Raw genomic sequence first — 25,906 nt, 5'->3', positions numbered from 1 at the left:
GCAAGGATAAGGATGACAAGATGGATTGCACCTGAAAACAAATTGGTAATGGCACACTTTATATTTTTATCCTGACTTCTCGGTGGTGCAACAGAGCTATACAACAATAGAATCTATGAGTGTGCAGGTAGTGTTCTATGTATATGTTCAATTTTATCTTTAACGTTCCTTTTTTACAGCTTCCTATTAGAAGTCTAATTGGTGTCAAGTGTCAGACACTGTCTGCTGTGCTGCGTATTTACATTTCCAGTTTTGTGACTCTGCATAACTCTAGTAAACGTCTACAAGGTTTTTAGCTTTAAATTCTTACCAACAGAAAATCGAACTAAACAAAAATCTTTGGTAAGATTGGCAAACTGCTTACCCATTTATTGATGATGGGAACAATGGATTCTTCGTTTATGTATATATTACTTTTCAAACAGCAGACATAAATAAATATGCAAAAAACAAATACATAATGCAATGCTAAAAAAAGGTCTTTCAGCCAAACTGCGTACCATCTTTGGCATGTGTTGTCCTTCTCCATTTGTTTGGCCAACAACGGCATAACCAGTCACTTATAATCTAAGACTATTAAACCTGCCACTTCCATTAGTTCACTTTGGTCTTTGCAAAGTCTAGCCCTCTAAAAGCTCTCTCCATCTTAATATGGCTTGTAAATTTAAATGGGTTTATCAACATGAAAGATGCCAGATGGTACATTTACATAAGAGAAAAAGAAAAGAGCGCCAGAACAGTTAGAGGACCTTAACTGCACTGAGAAGCAGAGACCTCCCCCTTCTGATAAGAGCTTGGGTCTTGTTGTGACACTGCGTGTGGTAGAATGTCAGCGTGTGAATCCTTTGGTCAAGATTTAAGTAGCAGTCCCACAATAATGAAACATAATTTGAATGGAGCCAAGAAAATCAAATGTAGGAAAATGCATATTATACTGCAGCTGATGCGGTTTTCAGGATTTACATGGCTCCCTGACATAAATACTAAATAATTCCCCTACAACAATTATAGCAAAATAAAGCAGTAAGATTTTTTTTTAATTCTACAATTAAAAAATAATAATAAAAAAAAAATAAAACATAAAATTAAAAACCTGCAAGTGCAGAAAATTTAGCTATGCAAGGTCTTTAAAACCAAGAAATGAAATTTTGCTATACAAAATTAAACATGGAATAAAGAATGGTTGTTACAATTTTTTTACCCCATTGTATAGCTTTCAGAAGCTGGAGATATTGACCTTAGCAACTGACCAGGTTTCCTATCTTCAGCAAGACTTCTCATTAGCTGATGGGGTCAACAGTCCCACTTTTGCTCCAGTTTTCATAACCTTCCTCTATGTAACAGACCAATTGAACAGTGCACATCAAGCAGGTTTACTCACCTTTAAGTCTCTGTTGGAGGCTTCGGGTGATGTTTTTTGAGCAGCATTAGACAGGGAGTTTGCCACCTGTGGCTGGGACTCTAGAATCCTCTTCAACTTAACGTCCACAGAGTTGGCGCTTTGTCCAGCTGTGTATGCAAATTGTGAAAGAAAAAGAAAGTGAGGGGGATAATATTCAGACTTGGCGATTATTCAGCAATATGTCATCTTACAAACCTACTAGCTGCAGAAGGAAAAAAAAAAAAAAATCTTAAAAAGTAACTTGAGAGCCTTAAATTGAGATGTATATTGAAGTAGACATGTGCAAGCTCATACAGGCCTCTCTATGTATTTCTTTCACTAGGAGAGCTTCACACATTAGCCTGTTCTTGGCTTAGTGTCAATACCTAAATGGTACTTTGTACGTTCCGCACCAGGCGAGACTGAACTTTTTCACCCCTGTGTTAATTAAAACATTGCCTCTCATGTACGTACACGTACATACGCATTCTGGTATGCAAGAACATGAGTTCAGTCACTCTCTGGAGCATGTGTTCCTTGTTGCATCAGTGCGTTAGACATATTTAATCTGCGAAATATCAGATTTCGTTCTTAGAAGTGTCAGTAAACTCGTTAAATTGCTCAAGGGGCCTGAATGGTGTGATCTGTACCTGGAAGATTAAGTAAATAATAAATGTCGACTTGTTACACCTCTGCAAGGTTGAGGCGCCTGTTCTGGGCTATGTAGGGCTGTAAACAAACATACTTCCTGAATGACACTAGACGTTAATCTCGAAGTAAATAAAATTACTTTTGGACTACTTGGTTTTATTAAAGTAAACTTGTGCTTGGAGAAGACTTTAGCAATTTGTCTTCTATAAAAGTGTATATCAGTGTTTACTTTGAAAAACTTGCACCGCACTATTAATACTATGAAAGAAAAAACTTACTTTACAAATATGGCAGTGGGAGGTTACAGATTTCCTTACCATCAGTCCTAGTGCTGGATCTGCCATAACATATTAAAGCCCAATAGTAGTTTAATTTTGAACAATTAAATAAAGTCAGGGTGCCGACAAAGTTGAAGTTTTAATGTTTATTTTCTGGTCTCTCTTTCCTGGCAGCATGCTGAGGATGGAAACTACTGTTCCTCTGTGAGAACATTGATGATTGGAATGTAGAAGTTGTTATTGGGCAGCTGGAGGTAGACCGCTGCTCTCATTCAGAGAAGCAACAGACACTGAGAAGTATAAAGCATATCTGAACCTAAAAATGTAATATATTTGCTGCTTACCACCCCTTACATATGGTGGCTTCATTCGTTTTCTTCTTTTAGACTTTTTCCACCTTTATTTTCACCTGGTGATCTTGTCAGTAACACAGTTCCTGTCTTAGGGTGGCTATGCTTTGTTCTTCACTCTATTTATGAAGGAAGAAGCAATATAGCCACCCTCAGACACAGCAGCATTGTCACCCTGTGGATTTAGATAGACTTTACTAAAGCCTCGTACAACAGAAGCTGGCCTGTCGGACGGCTCCCGGAGTGTTTGCGCGGGGTGGAGGGGTTTGAATCCCCATGTCAGAACACAACAGCTCAGTGAGGAGCTGGAAAATCACTGTACTAACGTCAGATTGTTAGTACAGCGGCTCCGACCGGAGCTAACAGGTTTTTTTTCCTTCAACCCGCTGGGTTGAAGGAAAAAAAATAGTGTGTACCAGGCTTTAGGTGGCTAACAAATCAATGCATAACTCCAGCTAATGCCTTTTTTAAAGTTGTTACAAAAACTGAGTAAAAGCTGACTATTGCAAGCACCCCTATCATTGTTAAATAATTTGTCTCAACTCTCTCAGGCTGCAGTCACACCTGAGCGTAGCATCTTTGAGCATTTTTCCAGTGGTTTTATGTGCGATTTTGACGTGTTTTTATGTGCGACTTGCACGTGTTTTTGAACTTTAGCATTTTTTTTATTAGCCAATAGAGAAAACTATCATCGGTTGCATCATTTGTTGCTAGGTATTTCAGCTTTTTTAGCTTTTCTGTTAGCTTTTATTTCTTGTTTAGTTATTATTAATTTATTATTATTATTATTATTTTTTTTTTCATTAGGGTAAGGGCTTAGAGTTAGGAGTTGGGGTTAGGATTAGGGGTTAATTGTTTATTTACTATTACTTGGTATTCATTTATTTATTATTTATGATTATTTTTATGTATTTGTGTATTTATTTTACATTTATTTATTCATTAATTATTAGTTTTACTATTATTATTATTATTGTTAGTAGTAGTATTAACCGTAACCAAAATAAATAAATTAATAACCCTATGTCAGGAAGCTAATTCAGCTAATGCTAATTCCCATACAGCTAATGCAAAATTTTCTGCAGCTAATGCTAATTTGTGTGCCTCTACTGCTCATTCCCTTGCTCATTCTAATTCTCATTATTTAAAAATTACAATTTGCATTAGCTGTATGAAAATTAGTATCAGCTGAACTAGCTTCCTGACATAGGGTTATTTATTTATTTTTGTAAGGGTTAAGGTGTTAATACTACTATTACTACTACTTATAATAATAATTGAATAAATAAATATAAAATAAATAAAAATATTCATAAATAAATAAATTCAAAAAATGAATACTAAGTAATAGTAAATAATTAACCCCTAACCTTATCCCTTAAAAAAATATAATAATAATAATAATAAAAAACTACTAAACACCCTAACACAAAATAAATTACTGTTATTATGATTATTAATAATAATACATTTATTTTTTGCTTGGGTTTAGGTGTTTATTATTTATTATAATTTAATATTTTTTAAGGTTGGGGTCAATTATCATGTATTTATATATTATCACATATTATTAATTTATTTCTTTTATTTATGATGATTTTTAGCTATTTGTGAATTTAGTGTACATTTATTTATTTATATAATTTTGCTATTTTATAGTCTTCAATTTTTAGTTTGAGCAGAAAATCGCTCGCACATGCGTATGACAAAATGCGCGAATGTGCACAAAAAACGCGTGAATGGCACGTTTATATTAATTTCTATGGGAATAAAAACACGCCAAAAATGCTCAAATCTGCCCAATTCGAGCTAGAAAAAAAGCTCCGGGACTTTTTGAGCTTCAGCTGTTGGCTTCAGGCGACTGAGTGGAGATGTGAACCATCTCCATAGAGAATAATTGATTTTTTTCTCCTCCAGCATTTTGGAGCTTCGAGCTTCAAGCTACAAGCTACAAAACGCTGAGGTGTGAATGGGGCCAAATTGCCATTTTTGCCGAGCAGACTTCCTGGCAGGATCAACAGGTAATACAACTGTGTTACAGGAGGAGAAAAACAAAGACTGCTGTGTTAATGTTACTGCCAGACTGCATCGTATATGTCATTCTTGATTTTGCCCATTTTTTCCACTATTTTTAAAGGCAACATTACCTTGTCAAACTGTAATGCCCCGTACACACGGTCGGATTTTCCGATGGAAAATGTCCGATCGGAGCGTGTTGTCGGAAATTCCGACCGTGTGTGGGCTCCATCGGACATTTTCCATCGGATTTTCCGACACACAAAGTTGGAGAGCAGGAGATAAAATTTTCCGACAACAAAACCCGTTGTCGGAAATTCCGATCTTGTGTACACAAATCCGATGGACAAAGTGCCACGCATGCTTATTGGCCACTGCCCCGTTTATAGTCCCGACGTACGTGTTTTACGTCACCGCGTTTAGAACGATCGGATTTTCCGACAACTTTGTGCGACCGTGTGTAGACAAAACAAGTTTGAGCCAACATCCGTCAGAAAAAATCCTAGGATTTTGTTGTCGGAATGTCCGAACAAAGTCCGACCGTGTGTACGCCCTATTAGAAAACAAAGCTACAGCTTTGGGCTTTAACCTGGACAGAGGATGAGTATATCCCGATGCTTACCGCCTTGATCCTTCTAAGATTGCAGTGGTTTTCTACAACTGAAAATCTATTCAAGTACTTCCAGAGCTTCACTTCCAAGAAGGTCTTCATGTGCGTTGTTCTATACTGCCTGCCTATTTCAAGCAATACTCTTCTGGGTTGCAAGGGCAAGGACCCAAAGATTTTTCCCCTTTTGCTCACCTGCCCTGAATAATAATTTTAAGGAGAGATTACCGTTTCAGTAACACTTGTTATTTATAGGACAAGTCAATGCCTTAAAAATGTACCTCTTCTGATACTTGCTTGATAGGGATTTCACTGACCCCGCCATCTAAAGCCACAGCAACTTCCCCCAAAACATCTTTATAGTGGAATTCCAGGATCAAACTAACTTAATCTTAAAAACATTTCCTCACCCCTCCTAACACCAATTCTGACTAACCTGTGTAAAAAAGATGTATTTATTTACCCATTTTCAGATTGCTCTGGTCCAGTCACATGATCCGGCTCAACCATGTCAGCCAGCGGTGGCTGCAGGGGAGAAGAGGGAGCACTGTCATCGGATAGGTCATAGGAGCCTATGGGTGACATCACTGCTCCAGGCTTTACTAGCCATTATTGAGTGCTCTCTCCTCTGCTTTGCCGCTGGCTGATGCAGGGGACATCACATGACCAGAACGGCCTGAATTTAGGTAAGTTTATACATCTTTCTTGCCTTACTCAGAATAGGTGTTAGGGATTGAGCATTTTAAGATGAGTTACATTTTTTCACGGAATTCCAGTTTAACCGGTTCAGCTCCAGAAGATTTTACCCCCTTCCTGACCAGAGCATTTTTTGTGATTCGGCACTGCGTTGCTTTAACTGACAATTGCGCGGTCGTGCGACGTTGCACCCAAACAAAATTGACGTTCTTTTTTTCCCACAAATAGAGCTTTCTTTTGGTGGTATTTGATCACCTCTGCAGTTTTTATTTTTTGCGCTATAAACAAAAAAAGAGCGACAATTTTGAAAAAAAAAAAAAAGCAATATTTTTTACTTTTTGCTATAATAAATATCCCCCAAAAATATATATATAAAAAAAACATTTTTGTCCTCAGTTTAGGTCGATATGTATTCTTCTACATATTTTTTGTAAAAAAAAAAATTCAATAAGCATATATTGATTGGTTTGCGCAAAAGTTATAGCGTCTACAAAATAGGGGATAGTTTTATGGTATTTTTATTATTAATTTTTTTTTTTTACTAGTAATGGTGGCGATCTGCGATTTTTATTGGGACTGTGACATTATGGCAGACATGTTGGACAATTCTGAAACATTTTTGGGATAATTGGCATTTTTACAGCGATCAGTGCTATAAAAATGCATTGATTACTGTAAAAATATCACTGGCAGTGAAGGGGTTAACCACTAGGGGGCGATCAAGGGGTTAATGTGTTCCCTAGTGTGTGTACTAACTGAAGGGGGGGGGGGTGTGACTGTGTAGGGGAAGAGATAGATCGCTGTTCGTACTCTGTATGAACAGAATCTGTCACTTCTCCCCTCAGAGAACCGGAAACTCTGTGTTTACACACAGAGATCCCGGTTCTCCTTGTGCCCCGATCAATCACAGGAGCCCAGGGGTGATCGTGACTGCCGGGCACTGGCATCGGCTCCGTGGGCGAGCAGGAGGTGAGCGTGCCCCCTAGTGGCCACAGTGCGAAGTGGTGTTACATAATGTTGTTTCGCCCAGCCGTGCCATTCTGCCGCAGTGCAACTGTGGCGACTGGTCAGCAAGTGGTTAATCGGTAGGGCGATATGCAGGTTACTGCTTATTATTTCTATTTGCATGCAATAATTTGAGGTGGCATGCCAGGCAAGCATCTAAATGCACATGTAATATGTAAATGTAGCATGTTTACAGACAAAATTATATGGAATTCTCATTAGCTACTTTTGTGATTTCTTCCAAACTAGAAAATAGTGAAGTCACACAAGACTGGCTCAACAGAATTCAGATTTCTTTGCATGTGTGATTGAGCTGTGTTTTAGCGGTTTACCTGGCATTTTGATTTTAGCCCCACATGGTCAAATAAAAGTTATTCACAACTGCCAAAGTAAATGGATTTTCAATGGTGTTCCAATTTCTTCATACATAAGTTCATTTGCTTCTACTAAAACTGACTGGAGTGAGTGAGTCTGGGTGGTTATAGTCATTGGAATATGGGGTAGAGTCTAATGGTCAATGGACGGTTTTAGAATATGCCAGAACGACACTACTTAGGCAAAAGTTTGTGGACACCTGACCATCAAACCACTTCATAAGCTTGTTGGACATCCAAAACTTAAGAGCTGTACACATGGGCTGAATATCGGGCGCACCATGTGTATGGCAGCCCGTCCAGCTTCTTTCAAAGGGGCATAACAGAAAAAGATCTTCCAATCAGCATCTATTCAGTGCTCTCAGCCATTGGCCATTGACTAGTGTGTTCTGGCAGGGGCATCGGATTGTTAGTACAGAATCTCCTTTCGAGCTCTTCAATTTTTTTTTTGTTCAGCCCGTTGGGTTGAACGAACAAGAATGGATATCAGGCTTTACCAGATGATTCTGGAGTATGTCTGTGAGAATGTGTGCTTATTTAGGCAACAGTGCATTTGTGAGGTCAAGAACTGATGTTAGATGAAAAGACTTGCCTCGTAATCAGCAATCCAATTCATCTCATAGGTGTCCAGTAGTGTTAAGGTCAGGGCTATATGCAAGTCACTTGAGTTTCTCCACAGCAAACTTGTCAAACCAAGTCTTTAGGGACCTGGCTTTTGCATAGGGACACAGATATACTAGAACAGAAAAGGGCCTTCTCCAAATTGTTGACAAGGGGTTGAAACAGAAAATGTTTCTAAAATGTCTTTGCTTGTTACAGCATTAACTGTAGCCTTAAATGGAAACGCCTAAACCCGATAGTGATGAGGGGTGTCCATAAACATCTGACGGTATAGTGTTGGAGTTATGGTTAGATGGGCACAAATTGCATCTGTAGTGTGACTAAGCAAGTTAAATGAAAACCTGCAATGAATCAAATTTTTTTAAGTGATCATACACTTAGAAGTCATTATAGTAACACTTTGAAGACATTTTCTGATCTAATATAAAAAGGGCATTTTTTTGTGTTATTTAAAAATAACACAAAATGTAATAATTAAAAAATAAGGATTAAAGGATAAGTACACCTTTATAAAAAATATAATAAATGCACATATTTTTTCAGGGAAAAAATGTGCATTATTTTTTTCTCTAAGGAGCATGGAAAGCATTGCACCCATCAAGGGTGCAATGCCAGACTCTGGTAGACAAGCCCTGCAGCTTTCAGCCGCCCATACCTACATAAGGGATGAAGGTTTACAAGCGACAGGGCTTGTGAATGAACTGCAAGGCCCCTTCTCAGCGACCTTGCAGTCCATTTAGAAATACAAGCCGTCAGCCACAATGCCTGATGGTAGTTGTAGTTCATGCATTCACAGGAAACTGTGAATGAATGATGTGGCCGGAGCCCCACACAGCCGCATTAATTTCAAACAGTGACAGCAGTTGCGGGGAGAAGATTCCCAGTTCGCTATCACAGGGAGGGAGACTGCAGCTGCTGGAACATGTTAAATGTTCCAGTCTAAATATGGGTGGAATATGTAACATCTTCCAAAAGGTGAACTTATCCTTTACCAAACTTTTAAACATGACCAACAAACTTTTAACCAACTTTCCATACCCAACACACTTGGAAATTATCTGTGCCTTTGCTTCCATATTATGCTTTCAGTGAGAAACTGAACAAAGGGAAAACATTCAAATTTCTCCATATTTCCTTACAGATGCATGGAAACACCATAGAATGCCTTTTTTTTCACAAAAAGGATCGAAGCATTTCTAAAAATAAAATAGCTATGGTATTAGAGTTGAGAGCTTCTTTAGGCATTCACATTTCAAGCTTCACAAAACAAGGTTAACATGGAGTTCCCCTAGTATCAGTAAGGAATTAAAGTCAATAAGTATCCTTATTAGTTTTTAATAAAGTTCTCCATGGCAGCTGCAACTGAACAACTCTAGGCCTGCTGAAGAGGTAGAGGGTTCAAGAAGTGACAAGGTCACTAATCCAGTCAAGGATAAACCTCATTCGAAAAAGTTTAACTCTGTTTCCTGGAAAACACTTCAAAAGGCTTCTGTATTTCGTCCATCAACAGAGATCAAATTTTCATAAGAACTACAACAAACTGCTTTCTATTCTTGTTCTATTCTTGTCATTAAGGATGACTACAATTATTCCTGTGCTCAAACCTGTCAATCCAAATGACCACCTTAGAACCACAAATGATCCAGCAGCAAGAGGCCATCAGGTAGGGAGGTCATTGTTTTCCTCCAAATCTACAGTGCATGGATGAGAAATGTAGACTCCCATGTGCACTGGTCTGAATCCTTGTTCTGGGTCAGTGACTGAGAAACTTTGAAGCTATAGACAGCCAGGCAACTAACATTTTCAGAAAGAGGTCAGCAATGGCAGCCAGCCTTAGGAGACCTCTAATTTTATCATTATTTCATCTCATTTCCCACTTTAAAGGACAGCTAATGCCAACCTTCCACTGAAGCGCTATTTGCTGGATGTAACACTGATCCAATTTCTAGGGTCCCAGGCAAGTCACAATGGGGTTTATTTACTAAAGCTGCAGAGTGCAAAATCAGTCTAACTTCTGCATAGAGAATAGTTTGGAATGATGGACTTTGTAGGCATAACACAGAAAGTTAAAAAGAGTTTAAATATGTATTACAAAAAATGTGATTAAAAGACATGTACATAAACTTACATATATTCACAAATAATACCTAGGAGCAAATTCAATACACTGTCTACATAGTAAATATACGTTAAAACAAGGTATTCAAACATTTAACTTGTTCAGTCGTAACAGGTTTCAGGGGAGACAGTGTAAGTAGAACTGGCAAGTAGAGGTCTGGGGCCATGGCAGATAGACATGACTTTAACTGTTCTTATCTCACAGGGATGGTACTATCATACTTTATAGTTAGATACATGATAGAATATCTTTCTTCTCTTTTTCTTAATGTAGAATGTAATGAACTTATGTTTATCTTCTTGTTCATAGAATATACCAAAAGCACCTGAGGAAGCGTTATTGAACACGTAACATGTAGAGCAAGTCAAGCTACTCTTTACACTGTCTCCCCTGAAACCCGTTACAACTGAACAGGTTAAATGTTTGAATACCTTGTTTTAATGTATATTTACTACGTAGACAGTGTATTGAATTTGCTCCTAGGTATTATTTGTGAATATAAGTAAGTTTATGTACATGTCTTTTAATCACATTTTTTGTAATAAATATTTAAACTCTTTTTAACTTTCTGTGCTATGCCTACAAAGTCCATCATTCCAAACTATTCTCTAATGATTTCCAATATCAGGACGTGGCATTATTTTTTATGAACCGTATCCACAGTGCCACTCTGTGATGATACGAATCCTCTTAGAATCTGACTTCTGCATAGAAATCAATCAGCTTCCAGGTTTTATTGCCAAAGCTTAATTGAACAAGTTGAGGTTGGAAGCTGATTGGTTTCTATGCAGAAGTGAGTCTGATATTGCACTCTCCAACTTTAGTAAATAAACCCCAAGGTGACATTTATGACCCACCTACTTGTCCTATTCAGTTACTAAATAGTAAAAGTACAGAGTACTAAAGTTAGGTGGGCAGCCTAACAACAAGAAGGAGATCATAAATGGCTTCTGCATTTTTCTCAATACAGGAACAATTCAAGACCATCATTTTTATTTTTACTTATGTGAATCTGCAGCCATGTGACCCTATGAGGTGTCAAGATAACTAGTGTGATTATCTGACTTCTATACATTGCCCTGTGTAAGGCAGCCAAAATTTGGTAGTCAAGAATTGACGCATGGGGGTTTATTTACTAAAGTTGGAGAGTGCAAAATCAGGCTCACATCTGCATAGAAACCAATCAGCGCCCAGGTTTTATTGCCAAACCTTAATTGAACAAGCTGAGGTTAGAAGCGGATTGGTTTCTATGCAGAACTGAGTCTGATATTGCACTCTCCAGCTTTAGTAAATAAACCGCATATTGTCCAATCTTCTTTAGATCTACAAATAACTATGTAGTGCAAGAGCCTAATTGGATACATCATTTCAGCCATGTATGTAGCTAGGATAGGCTTACTCTTTAATAGTTGTTACTTCTTTGAAAACAAAGTACATACACCTGATGCCTTATGGTACAAGTCATTAAAACTTCACAAATATCTTTTCAACATGTTACATTACTCACTTGGCACCAATTTAACAGTTCTGATTGTTTTGGACCCACATTCCTTAGAATAACAAAATTATAATTCTACGAGTGCTAGAACTTCTGAGCGCTGCCCAAGCCCTGCCTGTGAACAAAAGCTGCCTACATACTGCGTTCACCTGCCATTTGGCTCTTTTGCAAGATACAGTGGAAAGCATCTGAACAGAACTTGGAAGCTGAATATAACCGAAAGATAAACTGTAGAGAGATGTAATATACAAATATCCAGTGTAGCTTATATATATGAAAGATATTACTAAACTGTGCTCTGGTGACATCCAACAAGCCCCCAATATGTGGTGTTTCAATATGAAGAAAAAACAAAAAACATATAATGTGTGTACCTAAATACTAATCTATATTTAAAGGGCATAAACCCTGGCAGGAAAAAAAAAAAAAAAAAAACATGATCATGATGATGCATAAGCCTTGAAATAAAACCACAATCTATTCCATTAAAGGTAACTTTTGTGTTTACAGCAGGAGAAGCAAAGTTAGAGTGTTTATAAGGAAAGGACTGCCAACACTGCGCCATTCGCTGAGGATACGCTCCAGAGGCAGAAAGTCTCCACTTCTGAAGACTTGTGATAAGAAACCTCAACAAAACAACAGACAAACAGCAATCATGCAGCTGTAACAAACCAGAGCACGCCAACACTAACTCACAATTTAAAATGATTTTACCATTAAAAATATTCTAATCCCACTGGTCATTTAACATCCTACAGCTTTGTCATAGTTGCTTCCATGTTATTTGTATATGATAGTTTGTATCTTGCAGTTAATAGTATCATGATCCAGCCATTCTCTTCCAGAAAAAAATATGAAACCTGAATTTAGTGGAAAATCAAACACCTAGTTTACTTTACACCAGAAAATACAGATCTGCAAGGAGCACCAATTTCACCATTTTGTGCCATTAGATAGAAAGGAAACCTGAAAAGATATTTTAGCAGGATTAGAAGATTGCAATGCATATACATAATGCATTGATTGTATGAATTTTCTCTGTACAGAAATGGACCTAATATCTGTGGCAGCCCATGTGGCTATTACAGACCTGCTAAAAAAGCAAGCTTTCCCAAGACAGAAAAGACAAAGAAAAAACAGTCGCAATATCATTAGGGCATTTCAACACACTGCTAATTGTTCAAAATGCTGCCCTTAACCACTTGCTTACTGGGCACTTAAACCCCCTTTCCTGCCCAGACCAATTTTCATCTTTCAGCGCTGTCCCTCTTTGAATGACATTTGCGCGATCATACAACACTGGATCCAAATTAAATTTTAAAGCTTTCTTTTGGTAGTAGTTAATCACTGCTGTTTTTTTTTCTTTTTCGTTAAAAAAAAAAAAACAAAAAAGACCGAAAATTAAAAAAAAAAAAAACATAACATTGAAATCAGGTCATTTCTCTTCTTCATTCATGTGCGCTGATGAGGCTGCACCGATGGGCACTGATAGGCTGCCGTGAAAGGTGGCACTAGTGGGCACTGATAGGTAGCACTGATGGGCACTGATAGGTGGCACTGGTGGGCATTAATAGGTGGCATTGGTGGGCACTCATAGGTGGCACTGGTGGGCACTGATGGGCAGCAGTGATATGTACTGGTAGTTGGCACTGGTGGGCACAGAATGGGCGGCAGCGGCTCTCCCTGTTCGGGACCGGTGTCCCTCTGACAGAAGCTGGTGATTGGCTTTTTTTTTCCTCCTCACGCTATTAGCATAAGAAAAAAAAAGGCGATTACCGATCTTCTGCTCACATCATGTGATCAGCTGTCATTGGCTGACAGCTGATCACGTGGTGAGGCCCCTTACTCCGATCTGTGATCAGCTGATTCTCATTGACTCGCTGATCACAGAGCGTGCAGGCAGCTCGATCTCGAGAGGACGTACATGGACGCCCTCCCGGCAATTAAGGCCCGCGCTGTAGCCGTCTTTCGGCTATAGCGTGGGCAGGAGGTGGTTAATCTTTACATTTCTGGATAAACCCACACCTATTTGGTCAAGACTAACACCTGGTACACACTATATATTTTTTTCATTTAACCCAAAAGGCGCAACGAAAAAAATAAAATGAGGCGCTAGGGAGGAGCTTGCTGTACTAACTATCCAATGTTAGTACAGTGAATTCCCCGCTGAGCTATTGTGTTCTGACAGTAGAACTGCCCACCCTGCCAGAACACACCCATCAGTAGATGTTTTTCTAGCATGCCCCTTTGACAGAAGCCAGACATTCAGCCGGCTTCTATCGAACATGCTGCTGTACACTCGGGCTGAATATCAGCTGGTTTCTGTTGAACTGGCCGGTGTTCTGCCCATGTGTACCAGGCTTAAGGCCCAAAAAAGTTGTTTGCCCTTCACCTACCTAAGTTGGTAACGCTATCCATCAAATTAAAGGACCGATAGGGGGGCTTGGAATGTGGCAGGGACAAGTTTGATTTGCACAAGAATTTTCAAGATTTCTATTTTTGCCCTACGTTTGGATTTACTTCTCATTTTGACATGTAGTTTTCATGTCATAGGTAGATTCTGCTGAGTTATCCCTATGCATCTTGCATCTGTTTGTGTCTCCGGCAGCGAAGTCCCTTACTATAGTCCTAAGTTTTTTTTAACAGCCAGATCAGAGTTTTGGGTGTTCTCACTGCTCCTTTTTCTTATAATAAAAAATAAGTAAAAAATTCCAGGAGGAAGAGAGCATTGGAATGACAACTGCAGGTACCCAGAGAGTTCAAGTGCTGAAATCTAACTATTAGAGCTCATGAGAGATATAAGAAAAGTTTGTCAGTTTAACCCATGGCATGTTCAAAACGCTGAAATATGAGATTTGGGTGGACTGATCTGTTAATGCTTGTGAATCAGAATAGTGAATATCTAAAAATGCATTCACACTTAAAAACAAGAGACGTTTTCCCCACACCACAAAGAGATAATTAAAGTGTCATTAAACCCATAAAGTGTTTACGTTTTTAAATCTTTAAAAATTTCTGTATCTAGTAAAAGAGGCTTTTCATCACTCAGTCTATCACAGTTAGAAATGACCTGGCTGATTCTGCTGCTTACATGGAATCCCCTCTCGTCTGTGACAATGATATCACAGCATGTCTTCTGCACTGCCACTATGACTGCACATGCACCCCCAGCACCCCGAGAGGAACTGTTCATTTTCCTCTCTGGAAGTCACCCTGCATGACTGTTTTTATCATCTTGAGGGGTGGCTCCAGCATATGGACAGCTCCTCCCTCTCCCCCTGCTGAAGTGTGACACAGGCTGTCTATCAACATCGAAACTCCACCTCCCATATGTTTTTATTACAAATATATTTTATTTATTATGTGACTACAACAGCATCTATGGGGTTGGTGCAGTCAGGGGAAAACAAACCTAGAGAGAAGGGAAACCCAGATAGCAAGCAATTGTGCTGCAAGTTTGAAAAAGAATTTCTAAGCTATTGCTAGACTTTTCAGGCGTCACAGGTTTGTTGCACAATTCCAGCAAGTCCACATTGCATGACTCCAAATCAACTTTCTTTGCAAACATTCTGCAAGTTCTGGTTCAGTTATGTTGTACAATAGTCATCCCACCACAGGGGTCACTGTGGCTGAATTTTCATGCTGCAGACTTGCAGAGCTCTTGCTGTAGACTCACTACTGCAACTTTGCTCTTGCTAGAGACTTGCCATGAAAATTTGCTACAAATTGGAAAAGTGTCAACTAGAACGTGTGCTTCAAATGCTCTGCAATTGTACAACTTGCCAGTGAAAATGTGCAGCAAGTTAACAGACTTATAATTCAACACTGCCACAAAGTTGTGCAAGTCATCCTTGCTATCTAAGAAGTTTCCTAAAGTGACGTAGGCAGTTACATCTGCAGCTTTGTAAAGTCTCTTCTGCTTGCTTTGCCCCCCTATCTGTCAGTGCAGTTAAGAGCAAACTCCTAATGTCATATGACTGTGGTGCATAGGGCAGAAAACAAGGTATTTGGAAGCATGATATTGAACTGTGCTATAGCATACTGGTATTGCACAGAGCCGCCCCAAACCTCCTCTATGGCGTCCCCCACCAGTGCTCTTGGATCTTCCTCTTCTCTGTATGCCACCACAGAAAGCCACTTCCTATGGGGGTGAATATGTGGGCTCGCACCCAAGCCGTGTGTGTCCATAGACACAGTGTTGCTTGGCCCTAAACCCAGCTCTCTCCTCCCAGGATTTGATTGACAGCAGCGGGAGCCAATGGCACCCACTGCTTTCACTGAGTCCTGTGAGGACAGTAGTGCCATTGCACTCAGGCACAGCACTGGATCCAGAAAGGACCCAGGTATGTATAAAAGGGGTGAGGGGGCAATACAGCCATGGGACATTTTTTACCTGAATGCAGGGAATGCATTAGGGTAAAAACAAGTCCTGCTTTTAGAACCACTTTAATGGGTTTATTGACACTTTAAGAAGATCTGAAGAGCATGCAAAGCTTTAAGACTGTTAGTACATGCAAAATATCAATGTGAATTACCAGAAAAATCAGTGTCTACGTTAGTAGAGTCACTACCGCCACCACATACAAAGGTGCATTCTGGACTCTTCTCATTAGTAAGTGCTTTGTTAGAATCATTTTCATCTGCAGAAACAGACAGAGTAAAACTGTAACAGTACTCAAGAGAGAACAAAACAAGCAAGAACACATTTATAACAGTTGCATTCTGCTATTTAAATTTGTAGTCTTATATGTTCGATCATACAAATGTGTAATGGTAATAAAACTGCACATTGTACAGAGTGCAAACCATTATGGCATTAGTAAATCCGCATCATAGAAAAATGCTCATCTTCTGTGAAGGGAAATAAAACCTTACTTTTCAACAATAGTTTTCTCTGCAGGGAAATGTATGTAAATAAGCATGCTTGGGAACTATCCAGCATCAACCTTCAGAATATATAAGCGCTGAATTGCGATTGTTAAATTTCACCTGTCTACCTATTGAGTGATAAGATAGTGACATCAGTGGCTAACTGGAGTAGTGACATCACTGTTCAGGACTGAGACAGCACGAGGTGCAGGTTGTGCTCTCTCCTCCATCATCACCTTCCCCATGGCCATGCAGCAGACATGCATGTGTGGCCAGAGGGAGAGGAGGCCCCTTGCCTGCGGCCACAAAGTCTCTAGGAGGGTTGGGGGCTGACTGGGCTAAATTAGAAATGATTTTCCCCTATTTTAATGCATACATGTTGTCATGATTGGCCATTTCTTTATCTTTTATTTGTAACATTGCCTATCTGTTGACCATTAAATGGTCTTTTGCCCTGTATTGACACCAAAACCAGTACTTTAACCCATGTATGTGAATTATGATTCGTTGCTATGGTTCACTGTGCAGCTTTAAAAGTGTCTGGACAATCCAGTAACATGCTACTCAGGAAAAGCATCCGTTTATTTATCACTCCTTTTGGACATGATTATATGGCATTATCACAATAAGTCATTATACTGGCCACACACCTATGAGATTATTTAACAAATTAATTGTTTTAATACTCTAATTGAATATTTAGATTTGCACAATTGATTTAAAGAACGTAATGGCTGGATGGGTTGGAAAGTTTTGAATACTACACTCTGATATTCTGTTTCCTTCAGTGCTCATCTATCCAGCATAGGGACACCAAGAAGACAACTTCTGGGACAATAGCTTTAATTAAAGCTGAACTTTGGGGAAAATTCTAAACTATTCTTGTAATTGGGCTCCCTCTGAACTGCAAGGGTAAAATGCTTGTTTTTGACTAGGGTACCATTAAACTGCAGTTTTACTTACCTTACGGCACATGCCCACAGGTTTCTTCCTCTCCGTGTGACTGGTCTCCCTAAGACTCACTTTGGTGCTCTGTTGGTTGTGTGCACTCTGACATCATCATATAAGAAGAAAGACTTACAGTCCTGCATTGTAAGTGAGAGTGTTGTGGGTGTCAGAGGGAAGAGTAGAGTAGAGTGCCCACTGCCAGGGGAGCGCAGGAAAAGGAAAACTGCTTTTAAACTATCCCCTAAGCTAAAAAACTATTTAATCAATGCAATGAAAGGGGAGTCCCCCTTGCAAGGATAGTTTTATACTGTCCCCGGAGTTCAGCTTTATGTTACCGAAAGAGATAGATCAAAATAGCCATTTATGCTCCTAACTTTAATTCTACATAGGTTTCTCCGCTACAAAGTGGGAATTTTTAGAATGTGAGTCCCTCAAGGTAAAAGGGACTAATAAGAATGGTTCTAAATACAATGGAAAGCGACTTGTAATTTATCATTGCTATATAACTACTGTAAATGAATCCACTTTAAATGTAAATTAAGTTTCCTTTAACCAAATTAACAAAACTATTAAGACTAGTTTAACACAGTCATCTCCTTTGACATCACCTTGATGGACTCATACTTGGCATGATGCCACATTCCTATTGAAGGTGAACTTATTAGAGGTGGCAGCCTGCCCTTGCAACATTCCTTTAATAACATTTATTTCAACCAATCACAAGGTCCTTTGGATATGCACAAACACATTTACAGAAACCTCTAACCTTATAACTGAGTAACCCAGTGAAACAAACAGGACATCATGACATGCTCCATCAGACAACCCAACATTGCTCAATACACTTAAAATGTTTTGTTTTGTTTTTCCCACATTGTTCGTTGTTCATATATTATTTTTTTTATATACAGTAATATGACAAGGCCTGGCCCGCTCTCTGAGCTCTAATTGATCTCAAAGGTGTTCTATCGGGTTGAGGTTAGGCCAGTCAAGTTCCTCCACCCTAAACTTGCTCATCCATATCTTTATGGACGTTGTTTGTGCACCGGTGCACAGTCATGTTGGAAAGGGAGGGGGCCAACCCCAAACTGTTCCCACAAAGTTGGGAGCATGAAATTGTCCAAAATGTCTTGGTATGCTGATGCCTTAAGAGTTCTTCTCACTGGAAATAAGGGGCCAAGCCCAATCCCTGAAAAACAACCCCACATTATAATCCCCCCTCCACCAAATGATTTGGACCAGTGTAATAAAGCAAGGTCCATAAAGACATTGATGAGCAAGTTTGAGGTGAAGGAACTTGACTGGCATGCACAGAGTCCTGACCTCAACATGATAGAACACCTTTGGGATGAATTTGAGTGGTGGAGACTGTGAGCCAGGCCTTTTCTCCAACATCAGTGCCTGACCTCACAAATGCGCTTCTGGAAGAATGATCAGATTTTCCCATAGACACACTCCTAAACTTTGTGGACAGCCTTTCAAGAAGAGTTGAAGCTGTTATACCTGCAAATGGTGGGTCAACTCAATATTGAACCTTATGGACTAAGATTGGGATGCCATTAAAGTTTATGTGGGTGTAAAGGCAGGTGTCTGAATACTTTTGTTAATACAGTGTGTGTGTGTGTATACACACACACACACACACACAGTATCTCACAAAAGTGAGTACACCCCTCACATTTTTGTAAATATTTTATTATATCTTTTCATGTTACAACACTGAAGATATTACACTTTGCTACAATATAAAGTAGTGAGTGTACAGGTTGTATAACAATATAAATTTGTTGTCCCCTCAAAATAACTCAACACACAGCCATTAATGTCTAAACCGCTGGCCACAAAAGTGAGTACATCCCAAGTGAAAATGTCCAAATAGGGCTCAATTAGCCATTTTCCCTCCCCGGTGTCATGTGACTTGTTAATGTTAAAAGGTCTCAGGTGTGAATGGGAAGCAGGTGTGTTAAATTTGGTGTTATCGCTCTCACTCTCATACTGGTCACTGAAAGTTCAACATGGCACCTCGTGGCAAAGAACTCTCTGAGGATCTGAAAAAAAGAATTGTTGCTTTACATAAAGATGGCCTAGGCTATAAGAAGATTGCCAAAACACTGAAACTGAGCTACAGCACGGTGTCCAAGACCATACAGTGGTTTAACAGGACAAGTTCCACTCAGAACAGGCCTCACCATGGTCGACCAAAGAAGTTGAGTGCATGTGCTCAGCGTCACATACAGAGGTTGACTTTGGGAAATAGATGTTTGAGTGCTGCCAGCATTGCTGCAGAGGTTGAAAGGAGGGGGGGGGGGGTCAGCCTGTCAGTGCTCAGACCATACGCCACACACTGCATCAAATTGGTCTGCATGGCTGTTGTCCCAGAAGGAAGCCTCTTCTAAAGATGATACACAAGAAAGCCCGCAGTTCTCTGAAGACAAGCAGACCAAGAACATGGATTACTGGAACCATGTCCTGGGGTCTGATGAGACTAAGATAAACTTATTAGGTTCAGATGGTGTCAAGTGTGTGCGGCAGCAACCGGGCGAGGAGTACAAAGACAAGTGTATCTTGCCTACAGTCAAGCTTGGTGGTGGGAGTGTCATGGTCTGGGGCTGCATGAGTGCTGCTGGCACTGGGGAGCTACAGTTCATTGAGGGATCCATGAATGCCAACATGTACTGTGACATACTGAAGCAGAGAATGATCCCCTCCCTTTGGAGACTGGGCCGCAGGGCAGTATCCCAACATGATAACGACCACAAACACACCTCCAAGACGACCACTGCCTTGCTAAAGAAGTTGAGGGTAAAGGTGGAGGACTGGCCAAGCAAGTCTCCAGACCTAAACTCTATTGAGCATCTGTTGGGCATCCTCAAACGGAAAGTAGGGGAGAGCAAGGTCTCTAACATCCACCAGCTCTGTGAAGTCCTCATTGAGGAGTGGAAGAGGACCCCAGTGGCAACCTGTGAAGCTCTGGTGAACGCCATGCCCAAGCTCTGGTGAACTCCATGCCCAATAGGGTTCAGGCAGTGCTGGAAAATAATGGTGGCCATACAAAACAGACACTTTGGGCCCAATTTGGACATTTTCACTTAGGGGTGTACTCACTTTTTTGCCAGCGGTTTAGACATTAAATGACTGTGTGTTGCGTTATTTTGAGAGGACAACAAATTTACACTGTTATACAAGCTGTACACTCATTACTTACCATTGTAGCAAAGTGTAATTTCTTCAGTGTTGTTACATGAAAAGGAATAATAAAACATTTACAAAAATGTGAGGGGTGTACTCACTTTTGTTAGATACTGTACATATACACACACATACAGTATACACACATATACATAGGTGAAACAGTAAACATTGTAAAGGTATATCTCAGCTAAAACTTTGTTTTTTAGATTGTCTTTTGGAGTGGGACAGTCTTAGGAGCACTGTCAGACTTCTAATACTATCCAGGTCTCTGTTAGGCCGGCTATACATGGTTCGAATCTCTAGCCAGTTCAGCAAGAATGGACCAAGATTCGAACCGTTAACAGGCAGGCTGAATGTACCAAGTTGATCAATCAACTTGGTTACAACCAGCCTGTCGGATTCTCTTGCGCTTATCGCTAGTGGCTACTTCTAACACCCGCCCACCCTGGGAGAGGACAATTGCTAATTCCCCTGTCAACATTGACTGTGTTGATGATGAAATCGTGCAAATTTCTTTCCTGCAACCCATAGGAATTTGCACCGTGTATGGTCGGCCTTAAAGACATTTCCCTCACTTACTGTACTGCCAGGGTGACAAAGGAGTCGCCAGACAGGAAGTGAGGAAAAATCTACAAGACAACAATAAAAAAAAATACATACCTTCTACCCTTCATTGCTGAACTAAAAAAAAAAAAGCATTTTCATTACTGTGTGGTATTTGAGATTTTCAGTTCCTGTGTGGTGAAAGTTGTCCCTGGGAGTGTAGGTAGAGACCTGGGTAGCAGTAAAAATATGACGGATATCCTAATCCTGCCTACTTAATCCAACAAAAGTTTTGACTTGATTTGCACTTTAAGCACCACACATCCCACTCAACGACTCACTTTGACTGTAGCTAGCCAAGTCCTTGCTAGTTTTGATAAAGTTTGACCTAAAAATCAGGGAGTTATGAGAGTAGGAGGACAGTGGGTATGGAAAAAAACTACAGAGAAAGTAGATAAGAGTCAAAATAACAGCGAATACTAGATAGAACCTATATTATAAAAGCACATGGTAACAGGGATATAGCTAGAGTATACAATGGCTCATTGTTTTAGTTTTACTCAAGATTACACAGGCAGATGAGGCTGTACCTAAAAAAGCATGCCAGTCCTTTAACTCACCTCCAGATGTCTTTGACTTTTCTTTCAACTTTTCTGCAGACACCTCATTGTAGCTGGGAAGTTCTGACATCTTCACTCCAGATCGAGCTTCTGCTATGAGTTGACGTGCTCGCTCTCTTAGCTGCCGGCGCCGCTCTTCATCTTGCTGCTGGGAAATATTGAACAGTTTTGGCAGCTTAGTAATTGACAGAAATGCAATTTTCATTCCCAATCTGATGTGTGCGATAGCAAGTGTCTGGTACTATGGTACACAGGGTGCGCAATATATGCAGCAAAGTGTCACGGGAGAGTACTGTTTCAGCCTGTGCTGCTGTGAGAAGCTCATGCTGCGTGAAATGCAACCTAAACATGTGAATATCATTAAAGTGGTTGTAAACCTCAGACATGAAATATAAACAAAGCCTATCCCTCTATAGTGTGTACTTGTCTCAATTAAAAGCACTAAGTGTAATTTCTGTCTGCTGCTTTGCTCCTCTGCTATCAGCATGAATCACTTCTGAAAAGTTTTCGTGACACCAAAAGAAAAATGGTGACAGGGGAGGGTGCTCCAGCAGATTAACGGCCTCAGCTCTATTTTTGTGTACTGTGTGAAGGGGTGTGTGTCTCTTCTCTCCAATCAGTTCTCAGAGCTCTCCTCACTGAGCCCCGCAGAGTGTAACTTCAGCCCCCCACCCCCTTTTTTTCTGACAGCTCAGACAAGCTTTATAAGTGTTGGACCTTGAACAAATGTAAAGAAGACTGCAGATAAACAGGTACAATACACGTAGGAGGATTTGTTTCATCTATGTGTATTACCTAAGGCTAGTCACCTCACTGGCTATATGTGAGGATTTACAACCACTTTAAACCTCCCCCAAGATGCCCTTACAGAGAGTTTTACCTGTTTATCTAATGCTGCTCATGGCAAGCAGGTTGTTTTTCATTTTTTGATGTGTTATAACTTAAGCAAGAGTTTCTAATGCACGGTTACAGACAATGCAGCCACTACAAAGCACACATTACTAGATCAGTACCACAGTCATTTGATGGGTTTTCTACAGCTCACAGGGGGAAAGTACCAATACTTCTTTATACACTTAAAGTGACTTTGTGAGAAAAGAAATATGGAAGCTGTCACTGCTGACTTGCTTTTAACCCTTTTTAAATTTTTCACAAATTGTGTTTAAGCCTGCATTTTTGGCTAGAAAATACTTAAACCCCCCCCCAAAAAAAAAACATTATATATTTTCGGAAAGCAGAAACCCTGTAGAATTAAAAAGATGGTAGTTGCAATTTTTGATTGCACAACTGTCAAATATATATATTTCCAGTGAAAAAATACACTAAAAAGTTTTAATGCACACAAACACAATATAAAATCCCCAATTTTCTTTTTTTTGTACAAAATAAAAAATGAGGTTGTGTTGAGTAAATAGGTACAGCAGGTAAAATAAGTATTGAACACGTCACCATTTTTCGTGGTAAATATAATTCTAAAGGTGCTATTGACATGAAATTTTTCCCCACATGCCGGTAACAACCTATGCACTTCATACATACAAAGACACCAAAACAAATCAGTTCAGAAATTAAGTTATGTGCAATAAAATGGAATGACACAATTAAAACGTATTGAACTCGTGAAGAAAGTGATGTGCAAAAAGGCATGGAAAGCTGAGGAACCAGCTGAAATCTATCAGTAATTAGAAAGCAATCCTTCAACTTGTCTGCTGGTTCAGTCTCAAATGATGGCCTATAAAAAAAGTGTCTCATTACCAAGATGTCACACAAGAAACTTCTCCTGATGGGTAAAAGCAAAAAGCTCTCTCAAGACCTTTGCAACCTTATTGTTGCACAAACATACTGATGGCATTGCTTGCAGAAGGATTTCTAAACTTCTGAATGTTCCAGTGAGCACTGTTGGGGCCACAATTCGGAAGTGGAAAGAGCATATATTCACTATAATCTGGCCACGACCAGGTGCTCCTTGCAAGATTTCTGACAGAGGAGTGAAAAGAATTATCAGAAGAGTTGTTGAAGAGCCAAGGACCACTTGTGGAGAGCTTCAGAAAGACCTGTAATTAGAATGTACAATTGCTTCAAAGAAAACAATAAGTAATGCACTCATCCGCCATGGCCTGTATGCACCCTCACCATGCAAGACTCCATTGCTGAAGAAAAAGTATGTTGAAGCTCGTTTAAAGTTTTCTGCACAACATTTAGACAAGCCTGTGAAACACTGGGAGAATATAGTCTGGTCAGATGAGACCAAAATTGAACTCTTTGGATCCCATAATACACACCATGTTTGGAGGTGAAATGGCACTGCACATCACCCCAAACACACCCCCATACCAACAGTGAAGTTTGGAGGTGGGAACATCATGGTGTGGGGCTGTTTTTCAGCATACAGTACTGGCAAACTTCATGTCATTAAGGGAAGGATAAATGGAAAAATGTACCAAGACATTCTTGATAGACATCTGCTGCCATCTACCAGGATGATGAAGATAAAACGAGGGTGGACATTTCCACAAGACAATGATCCCAAACACAAAGTCAGGGAAACTCTCAATTGGTTTCAAAGAAAGAAAATAAAGCTGCTAGAATGGCCCAGCCAATCAACTGACTTTAATCCAATAGAAAATCTATGGAAAGAACTAAAAGATCAGAGTTTATAGAAGAGGCTCACGGAACTAAAGACTGTGTGGAAGAATGGGCCAAAATTACACCTGAACAATACATGTGACTAGTTTCTCCATACAAAAGGCATTTGAAGAGGTCATTACCAACAAGGGATGTTGTACCAAGCATTAAATAGATTTCAGTTAGCGTGTTCAATACTTTTCCCCGGTGTCATTCCATTTTCACACATAACATAATTTCGGAACTTATTTGTTTTGGTTTCTTTGTGTGTATGGATTGCATGTGTTCGTACCTACATGTGGTGAAAATTTCATGTCAATAGCACCTATAGAAATATATTTACCTTGAAAAATGGTAACGTGTTCAATACTTATTTTACCCGCTGTACCTAATATGTCAAGCATTGTGTGCCCATAATACGGTGAAAAATGATGGTACCCACAATTATCAATAGTCAATATTTTAAATGACTTTACAGCTTATCAGTTCAGAGTTACCCATAAATGAGGGAATTTTCCTCACTCCGGCAGCAATACCCAATATATGTTGTACGACCACTGTCTACATACACTTGAATGTGCATGGGGCGACGAGGGTTTAAACTTTTTTTTTCACTTAAAGAGTAACTCCACTTTTGTTGATAAAAAACATTCCCCTCAGGGTGATCTATGTATATTGCAGGGATTTTAACAAACTTTGTTGCAGATTCCTACCTTTTGTTCCTATCCCTGTTCGTTCCTCTGTGCCCCTGAGCTAAGCGAGTCTAATGGAAGTGATTCCATAATTATAAATCAGCTGCTGCAGCTGAAGGACTAGAATGAGGAAAACTGCATCCCTTTAGTCCCGGGTTCACATAGGTGCGATGCGGGAAAACTGCAAATCCACTGTGGGTTCCCGCATTGCACCTGACTTGCAAGGCAGTTCACACTGCTTTATGCAAACTGCTGGGAGTTTCAATACAAAGTTAACCACTTGCCGACTGCCCGCTGTCGACTGACGGCGGCAGAATGGCACTCCTGCGCAAAATGGCATAGCAGTTAAGGAGTATAGGGGGCGCGCGCGCCCGCCGAGTCCCTAAGGAGCCGATGCACGTGTCCGGCGGCCGCAATGTCTGCTGGGCACCCGTGATCACTCCTGACAGAGCGAGAACAGGGATTTGTGTGTGTAAACACACAAATCCACGTTCTGTCAAGGGTGAGGAGACAGATCTGTTGTTCCTAGTATATAGGAACAACGATCGCTCTCCTCCCCAAGTCAGTCCCAACCCCCCCACAGTTAGAACACACACTGAGGGAACACATTTAACCCCTTGATAGCCCCTAGTGTTAACCCCTTCCTTGCCAGTGACATTTAGACAGTAATCAGTACATTTTTATAGCACTGATAGCTGTATAAATGTCAATGGTCCCAGAAATGTGTCAAAAGTCTTTTCCTCCGCAATGTCGCAGTCCCGATAAAAATCGCAGATTGCCATTACTAGTAAAATAAATAAATAAAAATGCGATAAACCTAT

At 39.9% G+C, this 25,906-nt stretch overlaps 1 protein-coding gene across 6 annotated transcripts in view; it reads right to left on the bottom strand.

Annotated features, from left to right (window-relative positions):
- Positions 1-25,906, bottom strand: part of EHBP1 (EH domain binding protein 1) — a 733,557-nt gene that overhangs the window by 170,925 nt on the left and 536,726 nt on the right. For 3 of the 6 annotated variants that reach the window (XR_012243991.1, XM_073628177.1, XM_073628180.1), the window contains 3 exons: positions 21,769-21,916; positions 16,132-16,236; positions 1,382-1,509 (listed from right to left, as the gene is read on the bottom strand). Coding sequence is in view for 5 of the 6 variants with exons in the window: in XM_073628177.1 (XP_073484278.1) it covers positions 1,382-1,509; positions 16,132-16,236; positions 21,769-21,916 (381 nt within the window). In the remaining variant the exon portion in view is untranslated. The remainder of the gene's footprint in view (positions 1-1,381; positions 1,510-16,131; positions 16,237-21,768; positions 21,917-25,906) is intronic. The other 3 variants (XM_073628179.1, XM_073628182.1, XM_073628181.1) reach the window with 2 other exon arrangements.

The sequence above is a fragment of the Aquarana catesbeiana genome, linkage group LG04 (genome assembly GCF_042186555.1).
Source record: "Aquarana catesbeiana isolate 2022-GZ linkage group LG04, ASM4218655v1, whole genome shotgun sequence".
Lineage (NCBI taxonomy): Eukaryota > Metazoa > Chordata > Amphibia > Anura > Ranidae > Aquarana > Aquarana catesbeiana.
The sequence above is the reverse complement of the archived record's forward strand: the minus strand, read 5'-3'. Positions and strand labels throughout refer to the sequence as shown.